This window comes from Antedon bifida, chromosome 10 (assembly GCF_963402885.1).
Source record: "Antedon bifida chromosome 10, ecAntBifi1.1, whole genome shotgun sequence".
Taxonomy (NCBI): Eukaryota; Metazoa; Echinodermata; class Crinoidea; order Comatulida; family Antedonidae; genus Antedon; species Antedon bifida.
The window spans coordinates 15,258,889-15,281,410 of record NC_136235.1 but is presented as its reverse complement, the minus strand read 5'-3'; the positions used below and the strand labels follow the sequence as shown (position 1 = coordinate 15,281,410).

At 31.0% G+C, this 22,522-nt stretch overlaps 1 protein-coding gene across 1 annotated transcript in view; it reads right to left on the bottom strand.

Moving 5' to 3' along the window:
• LOC144853694 (nonsense-mediated mRNA decay factor SMG5-like) overlaps nucleotides 1–22,522 on the bottom strand; it is a 58,239-nt gene that overhangs the window by 5,492 nt on the left and 30,225 nt on the right. Inside the window, exons 15-16 of the mRNA XM_078711469.1 lie at nucleotides 12,115–12,174; nucleotides 1,945–2,098 (exon numbers count right to left, since the gene is read on the bottom strand). Coding sequence (XP_078567595.1) covers nucleotides 1,945–2,098; nucleotides 12,115–12,174 — 214 coding nt within the window. The remainder of the gene's footprint in view (nucleotides 1–1,944; nucleotides 2,099–12,114; nucleotides 12,175–22,522) is intronic.

Below are 22,522 nucleotides of genomic sequence, written 5' to 3'. Positions count from 1 at the left end.
ATCACGTCTTTGAATTAAAAAAAATATATACTACAGTGAAACCTCTGTATTTTATTGGTAAATGTCCAAAATGTAAAATTAAAACTGACAAATTAGAAAAAAAAAATGTTGTAAAATCAAACAGCAAAAATCTGCAGAGAGTTGACCAAAAGAAGTGAAATTGATAGTATAGATTTTTATATCACCACATGTTTGAATTTAAAAAAATATATACTACAGTGAAACCTCTATCAAAATTGTATTGGTAAATGTCCAAAATGTAATTTTAAAACTGACGAATTAGAAAAAAAAAGGTAAAATCAAACAGCAAAAATCTGCAGAGAGTTGACCAAAAGAAGTGAAATTCATGGTATAGGTTTTTTTATGTAATTAGATTTACACAAATAATACATCTAATACTGAATAGTTCAATCTTGATAACTACAATTTATAAGCTATGGAACTCACAGAATAAAATATTATTTTGTTTTTTGAGTTGCAGTATGGAAAGATGCATGTTGCAAATAAGAAAGTTAAGCAGAACTAGGGTTCAGGATATCATGCCACAAGTAAAAATCAAGAAATGGAGAAGGGCAGAACATTAGACAAAATTTATCAAAGAATGAACTCCAAGAACAGGCACACAAGGCCGAGGAAGACCAAAAAAGAGGTGGAGAGATAAGATTGTTGCATTTGAAGTGTATTCTGGATGAGAGCAGCACAGGACAGGAAAGGACGGGTTCAGCTTGGGGAGGCCTTCCCCCTATAGTGGGCTGACAATGGATGAAATGATGATGATAAAATGTTTTAGTAAACATGTACAGACTGCTGCATCACATAGGAATTAAATAGGAACTGCAACAACCAATCCAAGTGGTAGTGGTTTTGATAAATGAAATTGAGAATAGTTGTTACATAGGTAGCAAAACACGCTACACAATAGGCATTATCAATATAATGTATGAACCATGTTCAGGTTTCTCTGTTGAAAACTTTTTATAATCAAGTTAACATTTCAGAAGGTTGCTTTATTAATTAACAAAAGATAATTTTGTCTTTATTAGCAACTGGTTAAAAGAAAACCCAGAAGCTATTAGCTTACAAACCATAGAAATGATTTAATACCGGTATGAGATATTATCAATGCAATTATCAATGCAATGACGTAAGAGCCTTGTTCAGTAGGGTCTTAATAAACTTACCTGTCGACATTATTAGAAACAATATAATTATAATACAGTAGATATAATTAGATCAGGAACTCGCAACTTCTACAATATTGCATCAGAAAAAGATAAGTTGATAGGATCAGGGTAATTATCCATCTTAAATTATAACTTATTTTGCCAACACTTGAGGCCAGAAAAGTTAATTTCTAATTAGATCCTCTGTTAATAGCAGATGGAAGTTATTAAGGAATTGCCTAGCAGTTAGAAATTGTGCTGATATCATTATTCTTGCACACTGTATTGAATTGAACGTAATTAATAATCTATCAAGGAGTTAAAAATGGACGGGGAGGTATATATTGTAATGTATGATAAGGTATGAAATGATGCAATTTGCAATGATGTATGGTCACTGGTGCGAGATAGGTATGGCAGACCTTTCAACTCTCCTGAAGATGGCAGGAGTCTTCTGAAAGTTCTTTCACTCTATCGCTAAAATGCAATTTTTCCCGAATAAACTAAAAAAAAATATCACAATACTACTAATAATTTCTACTACTTTTTAATTCATGCATTGGTTAATAAGTGAAAAGAATGAGTTGGCACCTTATTTCCCCCTTTGGGATGTGTGACGTACTATTATACCTTTAGATAGTGCCCTCTGTTTGAAGCATTTTTGAAAATATTATAGAATTGAAAAACCTTCCGATATTTCATTTTTCAAAGTTGGGAGGTCTGGGTATGGTAAAGGTTGTGAGGTACAGGTACGGGATTGGTATGGCATGGTAATCATTACCTGCTTTAGGAATGACAACGATGAAACGGGCACTTGAAGCAAGCTGTTTGACAAGATTCAGGTGGTTAGTTAAAGTCTCAGCATCAGGTACAAGGTATGGAGAGAGACTGCCCTCACTTGGTTGAATGCTTCCCTCAAGTTGTTGTACTTCAGTCTGAAAGTAAAGACATAACATTTATATACAGTATTAACATTTTGAAAGTAACCAAAACCAAGAAATTCTATAAGTGTAAATGCTTTGTGGAAAATAAACCATTTACCAAGTATTATGTCCAAATTTAACCTAAATTCAGGTGAGTTTATGCTCTATATAAGCATGGAATTTTACTTTTACAGTTAAAAAATATTAGAAATGTATAACATTACGAACAAAAAAATGTCTATAATACAATTATTAATAAAAGTAGGACGAACTCTCAAAAGACAAAAAAAATTAGAACATGTTATATTAAATTAAATAAAAATATACAATTAAATAAAAATTTCAAAGCAATATGAAACATGTCAAAATATCTTGACATTAACTGCCAAATGACGCTAGCATATTTTTTATTGACGTGAACAGTGATAAGGGAATTTTTTTCACAATCTTTATCCTATCTAGTTTGACAAGTTGCATCGAGAAATTGATACAAACAGTAATTGGCAAAGTTAAACGAGGCCACTACACAACACAATTCTATTATGATATTCACTCATTCACTTTCTAAAAGCTCAACAAAATTCAGGTCTCGATTAAAATTGGCTTTTTCCTTTTACCCGCCCCGGAAAGAAACCGCAGAGTGTGCGTAATTATATAGTAAAAACGCTGTGGATTGGGGACTTAGTGGAAAGTGTCTGGTGACCCTCAATGTAGGCTGACTATGCAGTTTAGCACCGTACAGAGTGGATTAACCAATTAAATATCTTGATTTCCCGGGGGCTTTGAAGCCTATACTCGTAACCTCATCCATGTGCGTGTACCCTGACGTATACTAACCAGATAAGCAGACCTGTCATACAATCTTAAAGGGATATATATTAAAAAAATATGAAAATTGGTCCATTGCGACCAAAGAATGTTACAGATGAACTGCGTAAAACATTCAATATCGTAAAACCGATACTTTAATTTCTGAATCCAATTTAAACTCAGTATGGTGCATTATTTTGCAATCAGCGTTTATATTGTTTTAATAGTTTTATCTGTAATTGCTTTCTACTTTTTAGAAACATTTTGGTCTTAAGTCAACAATATGGAAAATCCATAACAAATTTATAAATTGATATTTAAAATGTAATAAATTATAAATAAGGAAAACATTAAAAACCATGGTTTATTTAATCACAATTGTCATTTAAATAAAACTAAATAACAATATTTTAATTAAATGATTGTAAGTAATTGTGAAGCAATCATCACTGAATCGATTTCTCAAGTGGTATAAGGTAGAGGTATTTTTTGGCAAAATTTGTCCACATGTATACAGACTAGCTTACAATTTAATAAAGACTAGTGTTGTTCTTGAGGAGTCTCAGTGGTCTAATGGTAGGATTTCTGCATATCAAGCAGAAGATTCTGGTTCGAATCTCGGTTGGAGCAGCTTTTTCTCATTCTTACAGAGTTTCTCTATGAATGTGAATTTAGAAATAATAAGCAAGATATTTTCTATTTTATTTGTCTGGGATTACATTTGAGACAACAAGAAGGATAAAGTAAACAGCCACAAACCCTCAAGAGGCTGTAGCATTCATTAATAGCCTGTGATAATTAGCCAAATTAAATTTGTAAGCATAACATAATAGTTTCATAGGTTTTTACAGCCAATTTATCAATTTTAATTTAGGCAGGACTTATGATACAGTATAGCTTGAATATCTCTTGGGGCATTTGGCCAAATCTCATAAGTGAGGTATGTACAGTGTTTACACAAACTTTCACTGTATTTATTACAAATTAATTTATGACAAGTTAATTCTGGCAATAAATTGATCAGTCCTATGAAGTTAAATTTGTTAGTAAATATGGCAAGAAAAATTCCCCCGCAATTTTTAATAATTTGCTGTTATTAGTGATAAAGGTGCAAGTCTCCAAATTTAATCAGTTGAGTGTATAGAACTAATCCCGAAGCAAAACAACATTGAAAAAAAAAAATGTGTTTCATATGATCGACATGACAAGCTCAGAGGAAATGTGGACACTTTCATTTTAGTATATAGAGGTGAAATCATTTATAAACTCAATTAAAATCAAATCTAAAACAGTTTTAACATTACTTTTCACTTTATGTATCATATTAAATAAAATTAAATTTTGTACACATAGTTGCATTAATTCCTCACAAAATTAGTACCATATGACCAAGAATCTTGTGTTTTAGTATTTAATCCCACCCAATAATTTAGGCTAAATACGAACAAAAGACTCAATTTCAATAATGTAATTCAAATACATCATTTATTTTTATTTTTTTACTTATTTATTCAATTTTAGGAAAATTGCCAAGGATAACCATAAGTGAACTCAATCACTGTCCTTCTCTCAAAGGTGGCTCTCCTGACTATTGGTGTGTACTGCATGACCATTGGTGTGTACTGCATGACCATTGGTGTGTACTGCATGACGATTGGTGTGTACTGCATGACGATTGGTGTGTACTGCATGGTGTTTGGTGTGTACTGCATGACGATTGGTGTGTACTGCATGTTGTTTGGTGTGTACTGCATGACGATTGGTGTGTACTGCATGACTATTGGTGTGTACTGCATGACGATTGGTGTGTACTGCATGACGATTGGTGTGTACTGCATGACGATTGGTGTGTACTGCATGATAAATGTGAACTGAACACAGAGGAGGCGTTCCATATGGGAGTAGAGTTGCAATCATCATGAGAGGTATTAAGCCATTTCACTAATTTTTACTTGGCTTGTCATATTATAATAAGAGAATGAATGGTCAATACAGCTAATGTACAGCAACCGCAATTTTACCTGACAATGGAGTAAACCTTCCTTGAACAAACAAATCTATAACTTAGGCGTCACGCTTGCCATATGATTGTTTGTTACCTACGTTCCTTGGTGTTTTATCTTGCTAATTACCTTCTCATTTACATACAACCTGTCCTATTGGTATATAAGTACTCTAGGCGTTGTTTTCTGTTCTGATGATGAGAATAGTTTCTTGAAACATGTCACATTTTAAGGCAATTTGCCTATTAATTAAATGTCCCACTATAGTTATTTTAACTCGAAAGTTCGGTGGAATCATTCATGATTTATCTACCTGAAAATGTTTCTAAGGTGCATGGACTCATTAATAAGCTGGGTTGAATAACATAATCTATTCAAATATTTGTTATTGGATAATCAAAAAGAAATCCTTAAAAATAGCAAATAAAATCTAGTGATCTTTTTACTAAAGTTAAGTTCTTATGAAATAATCATTATTAATTAATTATCATCATATTTTTTGTCATTTAAACAATAATATAATTAAATAATAATGGAAAAACTTTTAAATAACCTTAAAAAAAGAAATTTTCCTGTTACTGTATATCGTAAAGCTTGTATGGAAGCTAAAATATCATACGCAGAACATGGAATTCATCATCGCACTGAACTGCAATTTACATTGACAAATTCATATCGTAATATTTGAAATTGGAAATTACTCGTAATTGATTTTGCTTCAATGCCATATGTTTTTGATTTTGTAGGTTACACGACTGGAAATAAATCTAAATTAATATTCGTGTAACGTTTATGTCATGTTTCCCAAATGTAATAGAAAAGAAATGTTCAAATGCTTTCTTAAGTCAGTCATGATAATATTGTTTTCTCATTTAATGTCACTTTCATCATTTTGTTTTTGCCACAATACTAATTTTAATCTAACTTTAATTGTGTAAAACGTTTAGGAGGTGAAGTAGGGGGTCAGAAAGTGTGTGTATATTGCAGTACTATATGCATTACTGTTTTTAAATGAGTGTTTTTCAGCAGAAACCAAATAGCAGTCACATTGCGGTGTCTAACTTTAGAGCACAAACAAATCAACACAACCTAATTACAGTATGCAAACAAACTGCTTCTAGAACACCACTAGCAGCGTTTGTTTCGATTTGTTATATAGCGCAATGTGGTAATCTGTGGCGTTAAATTTAAGGGCGAGTCTGAACATACCCTTAAAGTCTATTAACATGGTTTTTGTTTATAAACAATTACTGCAATCATTAATTTTTATGTTTTTTTTGGCCATCTTCAGGTGTAGAGGAGGGGTATATGAAAAATGGAAAAACATTTAGCATTTCATAAACATTGCCAATATTAAACTTTTTGTAACAATTTCATATTCTATGATATCAGTAGTTGAAGACTTTTGTATTTGAAACACCAGGGATTATATAAAACAAAGTGAATAACAATAGAAAGTATCTATAAATATATCCTTATCATCTTCTTCAAGAAACGCCTGTCATGACAATCATTTTCACTATATGAATTTATTCTTTAACAGTACAATTTCAACAAATTGTTTTGACATTTAGTTGAATTAGGAGGAAAACCTGACAAGTAGACTTCTGTTTTTGAAAAGATTTTGTTACCACTGTTTATACAGTACAGTACGTTTAAACCAAATTTCTAAACTACATGATCAATACTTGTGCCTTTTAAGCTATTTCCCTTTATGGTAGAATGGCAAATTTTTGTGACAAATGTGTTTTTTAGACCAATTTTTATACAATGGGTGAATGCTGCATTCGGTAATTGTCAGCCATATTCTCTATCACAGTCAAAAGCTGCAAAGAGTTCATTCTAAATTGATTAATTAGATGCTCACCATCCATTGGACGGGTAAACCGCTAGTTATATATAATAATTATGTATAATTGTTTCATTCAGAAGTAAATGTAATTAAAACAGAAATAACAAAACAAAATGTGAGATTAAGAGATCGACAGGATAATTGCGATTCAAGGATAAAGTGAATTGTTGGATTGTGCTGAAACAGAAAAAAAGTTTTGACAACAGGATACAAATTCAAAACTAATCTTGCAGTTGTTCTGAATATTAAATTCACAAGGCCATCTAGGAAGAAAATACTGAGCCCCTGTTACTCCTCACCTATTTTGACAGCAAAATTAATACTCAAAAGATTATTGTTGCTAGTAAACATCGCAAGTAACATATCTTAGACGCCAAATTCAAAAACTAACCAAACAAATCATCGCTATCAAAGTAATGATTATTAAATTATATCAAGAAGCACAGATTGATTGGTGTGGCAGTCACTCAGCACAAGCGGACTAGATTCCTGCAAGTGGCTCTTCAAGAATTGACTCATCTATTAACAAGAACAAATCAGTTGGGTTGTATTGACTGACATTATCTAGAGATTGTAATCCCTCGTTTGATAGCAAACAAACGGAAATTCTATATCATCCTTTTCCCTGGAGATGTGACAACACTGGGGCAGATACGTGGTTACTTCAAGCGGTTAACATGCAAACCGCAATTGTAGTAGGTCAGTTTATTCCCGACATTACCAAAACGTATCAATTCTACAGAATGACAGTGGGGATATGATGAAATATAAACTGTCACTTTGGAGTTTCAATGTAGACAAGGGACTCCATGAATAAGATGTTTGGCACAGGAAAAAGGGCAGCAAAGTTTAAATAAACTAGTAGTAGGTCAAAAAGTTTTCACAAGTTTGTACAACTGATTTTTCTTTCATTGCTACTTTAAGCTTCAAGTTTAAATCTTTACTGTTTCATATTATTCTTATGTTTTTGAACTAAAGACAAGCAACTTATCTGCAAAGTTGGATAAACAAATTGTAATAAATAGATTATTTAACTAAGTTATATGAATTTTAAAACAATCACGTTGATTAGAATATATTACAAGTGCATATGGCACCTAAACAAAATTTTAATATTATTATTTTAATATTTTTATTGAAAATTATTTTATTCTTAAAATAGCTACTTTACTACAAATCATCAACTTATTACACTGACAGCTAAATTAGGATTATTTAAGTGGGCGGTTTGGCTAAATCTAAGCACAGTGTCAAACTAAGTACTACAACTAAAACTTAGAATTCCCCTGTGTCATGGCTTAGATGAGGGGATCCAGTAGGGTACTAGGAATAATGACTCAATCATGTGTGAGTAGTACATAAAATGGATAAGAAGGTTTTCGATGAAGCATATTTTGGTGAGACAGAATTGGAGGAAGGGGAGGCTATTAAAACTTATAATTTAACAATCTGTTAAGATTTTCTAAAACCTTTATCAGTTGATGTACTGTATTATTAATAATGTAATGTTCTTCTCTCCTCTATTTTTCTTTTCTTTATGTTTTTCTCATCAGTTGACATGTTGCACTCTAAGCTGGATGGCCTGGGATGTATGGTATGATTAAAAGCAATTGAAAAAGACATTGTGGGATGTTGAATGAAAGATTGGAAAGCTATGGTAGTACAATGGTGAGAATTGATGGAAGAGATTAGATGAATAGAATTTGTTAGACTCGGGATTGGTCGACTGAGGTTAGACGTACAGAGGATTAGAAATGCGAATGTGAAGATTGATTGGAAGGATTTGTTGAAGGGTATTAGATGAAGACAACTTAGAAAACCGAAGATGAATGGAGAGTATCGGAAGCCTGTAGGATTGAATGATAGTATTTGACAGAAAGGAATTTGAAAATAACCAAAAATAAGGATCCAGTTTTATGTTTAATTTTAAAAAAAGGGGGTGTATGTTCTTAGACTTATGCAATTGATGTATTTATTGGTGCCCTCTTTATTATAAGAAGGTTTGCCATAAAGCTCAGTACCATGATCATCACACTGAGAAATGAACCACAATTCTTATCAAATAGTGTTCTTTATTGTGAACATGTGCAATATACAGTAAGACTTGTACACTACTTTAAATCCCATCTGAAGGGCGAGGCAATGTACAATACAGTAATAAATTGATTTTTTTTTCTGTTGACAGGTATATCATTCAATATAAGTTAATTTTATGGTGGACAATAAAAAGTAATTGAGAAGTTTGAATTGTTTTTTTTTCTGTGTGTTTCTCCAGATTATAGGCTGTAATATTTCAATGTCAAAAACAATTAAATGCGTGAATAAACACAATGAACAAAACAAGCATATACAAACACATGTATTTGGAAATGGGTCACATTAATTGCCTATAGTATTAGTACCTTCAAAACAATGTATTTTATAATAACCTGCTAGCTTGCTTAATGCTACTTTAAAGTTGAAATTAATAACTTTTGTTAAAACATTGAAATTATTGGGTGGAACAATAGAAAGATATACTGTATTCTGACTTAAACCCTTTTCATACAGAAAACCATATAATTGGCACAATTCACCTTCTATGGGAATTGTGTCTAAACCGGCAATATAACTCATGCTTGCTTACCGCAGTACTGCCAAAACCTGTTTGAAAGGAGCTAATGATTATGAATATCTTACGTCATGTCTAAAGAATCACTAAAGTAAGCTGAAATGATTATAATAACTTATAATAATTGAAAATTATATACAAAACAAATTGATATTTGTTTTAAATCCAGAGAAAGAAAAAAAATTCTTATTAACCCTGACAAAAAATGATGACTATGTTAGCCTTGTGGGTAAATCGTAATTTGTCAATTTTGGAGATCTTTAGAGACAGACTGGCGCTACTCCGCAAGCTGATACGCAAACAAAACCAATAGAAAATTACTGTTATTTTCGAACCAGCATTTCCTCTGAGCCAAGAAGAACTTGTTCAATCTGATTAACATGGACAGGGCAATACAATTACGAAGAAAATGTGTCGAAGATAATTAGTCAACATGCACTATCATTTGAATACAAGTTTTTAAAAGTTGTGTATTTTATTCTTGTGAAAATATCCTTATTTTATTTCCTTGCTTGTCTTTTCAAAATCCCTACAACATTGATTAAAGTGGCCTATTGGGTGCTTATTTCTTGAGAGACATTTTTTAGGTGTAAATGTTCAATTAATGTTCAATAACATTTATTTTGTCCATAATTTATAGTAGGTTAACATGCCCTTAATATTATATAAGAATGTTTTCTCTATCAGTAGTGTTTGAAATTATTTTCTCTAAGTAATGCAATAATTTTTTTTGTAATTAAATTTAATGATTAAATGAGGCCTATAGGTTTTATTTTTAAATCAGTTTAATTATGTAATTTAAAAATCACTATCTGAAATAAATGTAGATACAGCATATCAATGCTTTGTGTCATGTTTTAAATGCTGTTGTTTATTTAATTTAAAATCAAATTTTTGAAAAAATCTTTATTGCCACTTTGTACTGTATAACAACGTATTCCATATTCATTGTCTATGCTACAAAAGTATTAATTCATTGTACAATATAAAATAAATATCCATCAATTACAAAACAATCTGAAGAAAGCATCTCTTCTTATGGCCTACTATAGTTTTAGAGAAGTAGCTATTTTGTCTATTTTTTCATCTAGATGATATTTTGGTCTAGGCCTAAGCTTGAGGCTTTCTTAAATTGTGCATACGAAATGGTCTCCCCTATTTTTCTCTTTTATCTTGATTGTTAACCAAACTCTGGCATGCTAGATTAAAAAGAAAGTAACAAAATGATCATAAAAACTATGATAAACAACATTAGCCTTAGGATCACCTGTCAGTTTTGCAGTGAATTCATTGATTATTTTCATTTCTTTCATTTTCACCAACATTTTGTCTTTCCCAATAGAGTAGACAAAACAAGTAAAAAGATGTGTTTAAAATATATAAACTCACAATTGTAATAGTTTATTCAAATAGGGTGCTTTTTTTAATGTGGTAACGTATGAAAAAGGGTAGGTATTTGAACAGTGAGACAAAAAAAAAATCGATGGAAGAAGTGGGAAAGGAAAGAGTCAAAATACATGCACACTGGTTGTAATGTTAAAGATCATAAACTATTTACAATAAATTTTTTTAGGGTTGCAAATAATCTCCAGACGACCCTATAGTCATCATTCCAGGACAGGACATAGGAAAAAGACCCAGGACATAAAAGAAGACCCAGCACACAATTAGAGACCTCTTCTGGAACTTTGTTTTAAACCTTCTACATTGATACAGTTTACTTATTGCATGTTTCTACTGGATAAAATGTTTAAAAGCTTTATAAAGCTTTCTTAATTTGACCTCAATTAGATCAAGATAATGTCAACCCAACAAAGTTGTCAGTGCAATATTTGACCGTAAATGCTTATTACCAGAAAAGTGGCATGTAAAGTGTTTCGCACTTCCTTCTAACAGTGTTGGGGGTAATAATTACATCATTGCACAATCACTGATACCTGAGGGAACATGTTATATTTCAGTAAAACGATTTGACTGCAAAACAATCTTTATCTATAAACTACCAGAAACAGTATTATATACAGTATTTCCGTACCAAGGCTCCACTTTTAAATGCGTCTACACATTCTGCTGTTAAAACGTTTTATGAAGGCATGAAAAAAGTACACGCTATAGTACGAAGGTTTTAGCTTCAACACATTTCATCGTAAGACTTTTAGAACAAAAGTGCTTGAAGTGAAGAAATGGTCATTTATGCATTCATGCTTTTGAACCTTTTAAATCAGTCCTTGATGGACAGCTAATACCTTCAAATACTCCTCATTATTTCACAAGTTAACCAGAACATTATAGATAACAGGCACCATAAATATGGCACCCCGTAGGCTGTAAATCCCTTCGATTAAAATAGATGTTCAGGATGTCATCTAAATACTAACTCTTAATCGATCAACTTAAAAACAAAATAGTTCTGACACAAATTGATCAGTTTCCCTTATTTATAAGTCAGAGTTTAAAATATGCACCTTACTTAATACGCTATGTTGATTCTGAATGTTGGAGATAAGGATACATTTACCGCAATTTTATCTGATACGAAAATTAATTAGTTTCTAAGTAGAAAAACATAAACTGTAATTTCAAGGAAAAGATTAATCGTTAAATTTTATTAATAATTAAATGCTTAATTTATTGAATTTATGTAGTCTCAATGATTTGTGATTTAGCTAAATATTAAACAACGCAGTAGTTAGGGTCATATATTATTTTTAAGGATGATCAGAATATTTTTATTATGAAAAAATGTATTTACCTGAAGCCTTAGTTGGGCCATATCTCTCATGAGTTGATTTCTTCTCGTTTCTTCTTCAGCCTGGAAGGAAAAAACAAATATACCCAATTTAAAAAGTTGGTATCTACTATAGTTGAATCCCTCTTTTGTGTCACCACTATTAAAGAGTCACCAAAACTAAGAGAGGACGTTCCTGTAAAACACTTTTATGTGAAATAAATGAGGGGCAATATATTTAAACACTATACTGCCAACCCCTATTCACGGGGACACTTTCTACTGTATCATTTTTCTCTATCTCTCTCTTTGTACTGGCATACAATACGGTGTAGCTGATGCTGTTACTTTTCTTGAAAAATTACAATAATTTTTAAGACAGTGAGAAATTAATAAATCAAACATTGATCAGTAAAAATAATATAATATATCAGTATGTTTGGATTTTGTTAAAATACAACATGGTATTCCACATAATATTAATTACCATACTGCACAATACCAATACAAAAATGTTTATTACCTCCGCCAAGGAGGTTATATTTTCACCCCTGTATGTATGTTTGTGTGTGTGTGAACAGCCTGGAGGCCACAGTTTTTATCCGATTCTCACCAAATTTGGCCACAATGATCTATACCCCAAAAGCTCAGACGAGTTCGAATTTGAGGGGAAAAGGTCATAGGTCAAGGTCACAACTGACAAAATACTATTTTACTGCCAAGAGACCACAGTTTTTATCCGATTCTCATCAAACTTAGCCACAATGATCAATGACTCATCATTTAATTTTGGTTAAATTTTGAAGGGTCAGGGTCAAAGATCAAGGTCTACAAAAAAAAGAAATAAAAAAAAAAACCCTCAGCGGGACTTGAACCAGCGATTTCAACTGTGAGAGACTGGATACATAACCATTACACCAAACTCTCATCCACAACTTTGTAGTGTGCAGTTAGCCTTTTTACACTTAGAACTAATAAAAAAAATTTAAAAAAAATTTATTTTCCGGAGACATTTTATGTAGGAGAATTTCACAGTAGGCGGAGGTTTGTACTCTCGGAGTACCCTCTAGTTTTTTATATAATTCAAATCATGTGACATGATTTAATAATTATAACTTGTGACATTCTTTGTTAAAAGATTAATTCATTCGTGGAGAGAATTTTACATAAATAGCTAACATTTTGAACACTTTAAGTTGAAAAGTTTGTGCAATTCGCCCTTCAAAATGATAATTTGAATTAAAGTTAGATGAGTTGAGTCACATCCTTAACACAACATGACCATTGCAACTAGTCTAATGAATTACTTTCAAAGGTCAATGCAACATCAATCCAATGGATCTAACCAATTATTATTACTTTTATATAACCATTTCGATTGGTCATATCATAAAGTTCCGTGTTCTGTTTTCTGTCAATCAATGTGTTTGTCATGAGTAGACAGGATAAATGTTGTATATTCATTCATGTCATTTGTGTAAGGATATTTGTTACATAAAGCTCTAGCTACACTATCAAAGTTTATGTGACAAAAAATATGATGTGCCTATATATGGACACTACCATATTTTAGCATATCTCTAACATATTTGAGCACATCACACTTTTTAGTCATGAACTAGTTTGATAGTGTACACAACGCTTTAGAAAACTAGCCTTGTGTAGTCAGTTGGGTATTATGGTTCGGGCAAATTGCATTTTTAACAGTCCCTTTTGTTTAGTAAAAAAAAAGTACATTACTTCTACAAAATTCTTGAAAGTAATTAAAGGCGTTAATGATTGCATTTCTTTATTTCAAGTAATTGTGGGTGTAGTATGTTTGTTTGAAACAGATACATTAACAAATGTATAACAAAATATATCTTAACATTACAAATAACAAATGTCAACATTTAATTTTGTAAATGTTAAATTGGCAACCAAGGATAGGGAAAAGAAATAGAGGCAAATCCAAAATTAGATGGTGATATGATCTGACAGACAAAATGAAAACAAATGGTTAAGAATTGCAAACAAGAGTAAGTAAATGAAGGCTTTGGATGAGGGATACCTCCTGAAGAAGATCTTATTTTATAAAGAAATAAATTCAATTTTATAGACTCTATCCTATTCTATAAAATTCTATAAACAAGCCACATAGGATGACCAACTTTAAACAAAAATAATAATTTCTTTTTACAGTAATACGGTAAGTGATAATAATTGTATGTATATATTGCAAATATGCGATGCATTTTCAACCGTATTCAACTTATTCAATTATGAATAGAAATTTAAGTTCAAACTAATGTAGTATAAGTATAAAAGATTGAAATATGAATATAATTACTTCAAGAATGCACTGTGAGGCGTTTAAAGGCAATTAAAGCTGAAGCATACAGATAAAAATGTGTTGAATTTTGTGATTCAAGATTAAACAAAACATTCAAAACGGAACTGTAATAATCTTGCTTAATTACCAAAAGGAACTAGGGATTAGATGTGAATTGACAGTAAATAAATAGGTCCCTGGAAATTACCCCTTAGAAACTGCCAATTTATGCAGAATTATGTACATAATAATGTACACAATAAAATACTCCAAGCAATTAAATACACGCCATCATGTTGGGATTCAATATTTTGACATTAACTATGTCATCATCATTGTCGAAGTGAATATTAGTTAATTGTAATAATGGAAAAAAAAAAAATAAATAAATGTTCTGATTGAGTTAATAACTCAAAAACATTAAATATTGTCATACACAGCTGTATACACAATTTACATAATATATAACACCCAAACAAAAATGTATTTCTTATTTTTATTTTGTTATTTCACTGTATAAAAGCATTAACCAGTAGCATAAAAACATTTAAAACACAGGTAAAAATAGATTTTGGAAAGAGCCCACTGCTTCTAAAATTTTAAGCTAGGGTGTTTCTCTTAGTGTATTAATGGTGAATACGACCGCTATATATATTTGATATGAGGAAGACAACATACAATTCAATACAACCATTTAGGGAAAGTTTTGAGAGCAGGAACAAATAGAGGGCACTATACCATTTCCTGTTCCTGTACTTTAATAGCTAGACTCACCTAAAGTCTCTAGTCTTTTAAGTTATAATAGTGTTCTTTACGACCGAGTGTTTTAATTTGTCTTCAAGTATTCAATTAAATTCTGCATTTATTTCGACCAAAATCAAACATTAACATGTACCTATAGACAAAACAAATAAAGGTATGATACGTGTATGTTTTTTACTAAATATTTACTAAGCAAATTTCCAACTAGAACCTAAACCTAACAAATATGGGCAATTCAGTAAAATACAATCAAACAGCTTCAAAATACCAGCATGTTCAATCAACATTGATAGTTTTTGAATTGAAATAATGAAATCTATGTGTTCATGTCTGAGTAAGACATTAATTCCAAGGCTTATAATGTTTTCTCATCAGCATGAGGTTCATAAATGTTTGAAGGTTTGAATGGTGAAATCAAATGTTGTTATAAAGTTTGCGGTACACCACATAGTTCTGAAAAGAACTGTTGAGTTTCTCGACGTTTCGATCAATATACTTTGGGAAGTGAAATTGGGTGGGACTGGTGTGAAAGCTAAAACAATAGCAAGGTTCACAGTGGGAAAGATTGAAACTAGCTTTAGAAGAGCATTGTTTCTCATAAACAATGGTTCATAAATGTTTTCAAAACATGGTTTGAATTGTCAATGCATTGGTTTGAGTGAGATAATTTCCTGTAAAATCTAAACGGTACCATTCTATGGTATTGGTAGTTACCAGATAGACTTTCTTGATTAGTATTTCTATGATTGGATGACAGGAACATTATTTAATCAAGCACAATTAGGCCTACAATTTTGATTTTATGATCAATTGAGAAATTATCTCATAGCTTTTTAACCATGGTTTGACTAAATTGACCATACATGATTAATATAAATACTTTATATCTATTTTCATTCACAACTAATTCATAATATTAATATATTGGTTTGTTTCAATAAGTTTGGTAGTTAAATTTATCTAGATAAAAAAAATCTGTCTACCCAAATATTTTCAAATAAAAATAGATTTTTTATACTACATAGAATATTTAAATCCTCTAACTGAATTGTTACAAAATCATTCTACATTTGCAAATTTCCCAGAAGGTTTGGTTTCTGTCTGTAGAAAATCATAATCAATAGTTATTTAGTACAGGTGTAAATACAACAAAATATGCAGATAGGATCTAGAACCATTTGAAAGGTTTCACTGGAAAAGAAAAACCACATGCAATGTCTCACCACAAATAGTTACTCACAGCATGGAATTAACTATATAAATAGTTCCACCATGCTGGCGATGTGTACAGTAAGGCTAGAAAATCTTCCCATAATGCAGTCTAACATCAGTGACTATCCAATTTAATGTAAACACACCCACATTATTATCAATTCTTGCCCACCAAAGCTAACCACACCTACTCAATAAATATTAGTCATGTGATAACTCTAAACCAATAGTAATTGATATCTTTGAGTAGGTAAATAATTCACAACTTGTGGTGTAACTGGATCCTTGTCAAACAAAAGGTTTTATTTTTTTTGCAAGAAACTTGTAATCACAGGTTTAAGAGCATAAATCAAGGCTGAATCAAGAGAACAATTTTAATGGTGGGTCTAAAAATCTAGAATGATAAACAGCTGTATACTGCCAGATTTAGCAATTAATTCAGGAAGACTATTAAAAACTCAATAATAGGAAAAGAAATGAACACTGCCCAAGGGAAGCTGAAGAAATTAAACCAGTAAACATTACTACAGCTTGTCTGTAGCTTGATTTTTTTCAGGAAAGAAAGTGAATATACACTCTAGGGAAAAGGAAAATTTAAGAATAATAAAAGGATTGTTGAGGCTTCACTTATCAGTGTAATTTAAAGATGTATTGTCCCCCTAAAAAATAATTTTTTACATTTTTTTTTTTGAATATGCCATTTTAATATCACATAATAGTTATTCACTATGACCAAAAACTTGAACCAAAAAAAAACATTTTCCACCAAAAAAATGTAATTTAAAGCAAAATATACCTAAATTGTCTGGAAGACAATGGTTTTTGGTTGAAATTAACCATTTCTTTTGTCTTTTTATAAGTTAAATAATTATTTTTGATGATTTTTTTTCTACAGAAGTGAATAACTTTATTAAAACTGTGAAATTGCCTATTCAAAATCTGATTTTATTAATCTTTATTTTTTCATGTTTTTGGAGGACAATACATCTTTAAATGTCACAATATATAAATTCTCATTTAATCCTGCGATTTTTCAAAAGAAACAGGCCCATAGACATCTTTTACTAAAAATATTTAGACACAATATATTGTGGTGCTTTCATCTACCCATGTGAAGCAGAATTAATTACATCAAAGAAAACATTAACTTATGTTGTGCTATAAATATTGATAAATCTACCATTCACCATCTATCATTGACTCATCACTCAATTCAAGTACTATGAACTACAAGTACGAAACCGGGACACTTTTAGGACCCAACAAAGTGTCATTGAATCATGAGGTTGGCGGTAATGCTAAAACATTGCTCCTTGGTAATTTCACACTAAGAAGTGTCCCTTAATAGGGGTGTCCCAAAGTATGGGCAGTATTGTATTCCACGTAAATGAAATTCACACATTGGTAATTATATAAAAAACTATTTAAATTTGCTATGTTTGGTTCCTCAAAATAATAGCTCAAAAATTGATTAATAGTTGGTTAATTCTTGACAGTTGAAATAGATTTTAAATATTAACATAAACTTTTAGCATATTAAATGGTCAAATAATGCCATGATATATTTGCTTAAATAAACATAACCAATATTGGCATTTCCATCTTGATTACATACAATTTGGCATCTGAATGAATATTGTTGTATTTTATTATGGTGAGAGTCATAAGGACATCTACGATGAGTGGAGTAAGGCTTCCCATTGCTATAAAACAGCAAAGATATGTCACTAGCAATAAATGTACTGAGCAATTATGAGATATTGAATGTCCTTATTTAGCCTAGATATTTCAAAAGGGGACACTACATCAAGTATTCAGTGTACAGCTTGATGACAAACTTAAATCTTAAATATCATAAATCAAAAACACTGTTGTTAGCTTTATTTCTATAAAAAAATTAAAGTTTATCAGCTGGATAAATAAGTTCTGGGGATGGATCCAGATATTTGCTTCAGGTAGTATTGTTAAAAATAAATCTAATATGGTTAATAAACTACACCACCTCAGTCCCGCCATGTTTGGTGCAGAGATATGGCATTTTGTTAGAATATGAAGGGGAGCTTGGATTTTCAGAAATAAAATATTTTCTGGGTAGTATTAGTAACTACAGTAGTAGTATAAAGTTTTAAAAATGCATTACGGTACTTAAATATTTGTAAATGATCATGCAATTAAAAACATCAACTCAATCAAAGTTTGGTAAAAGAATGGATAATGAAAGTATTGATTTCAAACATTCTTTACAAAAACCCCTATTACAATTGTCCCTTTAGTGGATGTTTTCCATAGTGTTAAAACTAAGTTAATAGTGCCTGGGGAAATGTCCCTTTAATAACAGGTTGTCCCAGGGTTCTACTGTATGTAAAATATTACAATGTTTTATTTTAAATATAATCTATAATAATTATTCATTTTAAACTTATAATATTAATTTCATATAGTTATACATACTCACACATAAAATATTCCAAAAAATATTATAGCATTCCTTCTAAATTGTTCCTGAGAACAGAAAAATATTTTATTCAGTATATATATATTATAAGCAAAATTATCTTAATATTTAATGCTAAGATTAGAACTAGTGCGAAGGAATATTATTAAAACAGTGGCGCAGCATAATGTTTAATAGTAATCTTTAATAACATGAAGTAGGACACAAGTCGAGCATATAGATTACGCTTCACTTGATCAATCAAGCAAAAAATTAGACGATGCATTAGTTTGGATATTTTATCCACTTGACAAGGTTCTTAAACTGTGTCTACCTAAATATAATAAAGAGTTAAACAAGGTGGCATATACACCCACTGAATATTAATATAAAACTTGTCAAATCCACTTTTCATAACACGTTCTGCTTATTGCAAGAGCCCAGTTAATTTGAAACTCGGATCAATTTTCCAATGATTACTGGGAGGTCAACTACCTATACCGTTCCATATGTGGACACGTAACAGTAATTTTTGCTTGATTATCTGCTCCAACGCTGATCCAATTTCCTTTAAAAAAAACTTTCTTAAGTTTTCAACACAAATTACACTCAAATGAGTAAAGGAAATGTTGCGAGTAATTTAATTGGGGAAGCAAAAACCAGCTATTGCTATAATTCTAAGCGATATTCCTGTATTATTTCTACTGAAAGAAAGAGCCAAATAAAGGCACCTAATATCTGAGGGTCCGTTAACAAAACCTGAAGTTCCGGGGATGTCCTTGAATAACTAGGTAATCATTCAACACATTTCTAGCTGTACCTCTTGATTTCATTTAGAGGGCTTCGAAAGTGACCCAGCAACTTTGCAGGAAACACACCAGTCCTTTCAACACAAAGGGTTTTATAATAATATTGGTCCATTGGATACAAGAATGGAACTGTAGCTGACTTGTAATGTTTAAAACAACCTGAAGAATCTCAAACAAACGTTTAAAGCAGCAAACAACATTTATCTTCTATGACATGAAAGCAAGGGTTTCAAGAGTGTCAAGAACAATATAAGTTGATCTAATGCTTATTACTGATTTTACAAAATAACATGAAAACTTGATTAAGAAAAAGATGGACAGGAAACTATGAACAATCGAGACAAAAGAGTTTAATGTGTCAGTGACTAAAAATAAATTTGATCAATTTTTTTTCTAGGAAAGGTTTGTAAGTTTAGTGAACTATGATGAGAGGGATATAATTACTCCGCTTGTCCAAAAGTGAGGCCAATTTACACTTTATTCAACAAACTTTAGCTGACCCCAAGGGCCGCCCGCGGCCCGGGGTAGCATTGTACTTGAGCTGGCATTGTTTTGAACCTCATTCACACTTCTAACAAATAAGAGCCTCCGGCTGATATTATTCCTTTTTTCACAATTTTTCATAGAGCGTATAATGATGTGATTTGCTCTTTACAGTACTGACTTGTCTCACTATCATACAGTTTCCAATCGGCAGATACAGTAGCATTAGTATACGTGACATATAAGTAACAATTTTTATCTAGGTTCCTACAACAGGATCTAAACTTCTTTTCTTGTGTTTTGCTTGTTCCTCTTCTCCGAAGTTATTTGCACTGTTACTCTGAACTCACAGTTCAAGAACTTTGAACTAAAATTAGCTTCTAATGTTCCTTATATCTGCATGAGCAACTGCAATTGTAGGCATGAAACACACTCAAACTAAAATAATATCAGCTTTGACACAGCAGAACTTTGACCATTTTACTTCTTACTTAGCCTTAAAAATATCACAGTGGTCACCTAGAGGAGGCTACAGTACTAGGCTAACTTACCTGGTTTAATACTAATGAAAAATTCTCAAACATTATCATTTGAAACCAGATGAATTTAATTCAACATGTTTAACAAGTCAAGTTAATTCATTATAAAAGGCATTAATGGCTGTGATGTGCATTCATCCCTCGATAGAAAGCATGGAGTATGGCATGGAGTAATAATTATTACTAATTATTACTCCATGATCAGAGTTAACATTCTGGAACCTATCAGATTTATATCATGGTTAAAGAAATGGAGGTATATAAGATAGTTAACTGATCATACAAGCAACCACAAATGTGATTCAACTTAAGCTAGTGCATATAAAGAAGCTAAAGACATGGGAATATGACTTCTAAAAAAACAGGATCAAAGACATTTGGATCATAATGGCTCAATTTGGTAGTAGAAGGCACTATATCAATCAAACAAAACAAAACAAGCTGATGACCATGGAGTCTATTGCAAATATATACTGTAACTTGAAAAAAAAAACTGGCCAGCAAATAAAACTGGGTTGGAAGGGCAATGTTCAGGATGCATTTATGAGCTTTGCATATAATTTGGATGATCTGTTCATGTATCATCAATAAATTGGGAGGGATGTATTAGATATCCTGCCAACTTTTTTTTTCCATCTTAAGTAAAGACATAGAGGTTCTTTTAATTCAAACACTTTGACACATGATGAGGCTCCAATAGGTTTGTTAAGAAAAACAATTGTTTTAAATATTGTTTGAGAAGTAAAGTTATCAACCAAGATTAAAACCGGTACTCAAACTGATGACTAAAGCACGGTCTACACTATCAAACTAGTTTGTGATGTGCCCAAATATGGTAGTGGTATAACATCATGTCCATTATGAGCACATCAAATTTTTTTTGTCACATAAAGTTTAATAGTGTAGACAAGGCAAAGGGGTTGACTTACCGTACCATAAAACATTGAATCATATCAACAAAGGATGTTGTATTTAATGTTCAATTATAATTTTCAATAAAAAATTACTAATTAAGTAATTAAAGTGACATGTGATTTATGATGTGATAAATTAATAATTAACTATTTCCTGTTTAAATTTACATATTTTCCAAACTTCCAAAACAATTAAAATCACTTAACAAAATAAATGGATATTATAACTATTATTTAAAAAAGGTAATAATAATAATAATAATTACTTGTTATATTAACACCAAGTTTTTACAAAGATTATTAATTATCCCTTTGAAGGATGTTCACTTCTTAATCACTTTACATTCAATAAATTAATCAGAATATTTATTAGAAAACACATTTTGTATTTTTCTCCCTCTAACTTATTTAGTCAATGCTAAATCTGAATTATATCTAATTGGTTTGTTTTTTGTTTTGTTACAATTGCTTTGTTTTTCAAATTAGCGTTCTGAATGTTTGGGTGTATACAGAAAATGCCTATTAATTTTCAGAAAAATTGATATATGGTCACGTCACAAAAACTTGTATCTTCCATAATGCGATATTAAATAGCAAGTCCTCTGTATTTTTTTAACATGGACCGAAATATCAAGTAGTATAGTTTTTCCTGAAATATATTTTGTCAAGTACTTGCCAAGTTTCTGAGTATTACAGTACTTTTATTTTATTGGTTTTTTTTTGTATTTGAAAAACAATTATCATGTTTTATTCACGGTATCTGTTATTAATTAGTACAGTATTATGAATCTCATCTCATCAAAACAATCAATCAATTCAATAAATAGGCCAATTAGGCCTATAGCAAGTACTGAACATTCATTTTTTTCAGTCATGTTCTAATTGAATAATCTTAGAGATCTTATAGAAAGTCTTACTCTATTTTAAATTCTAAATGCAGTTCCGAAGGAATCCAGTTTATTGAGGCA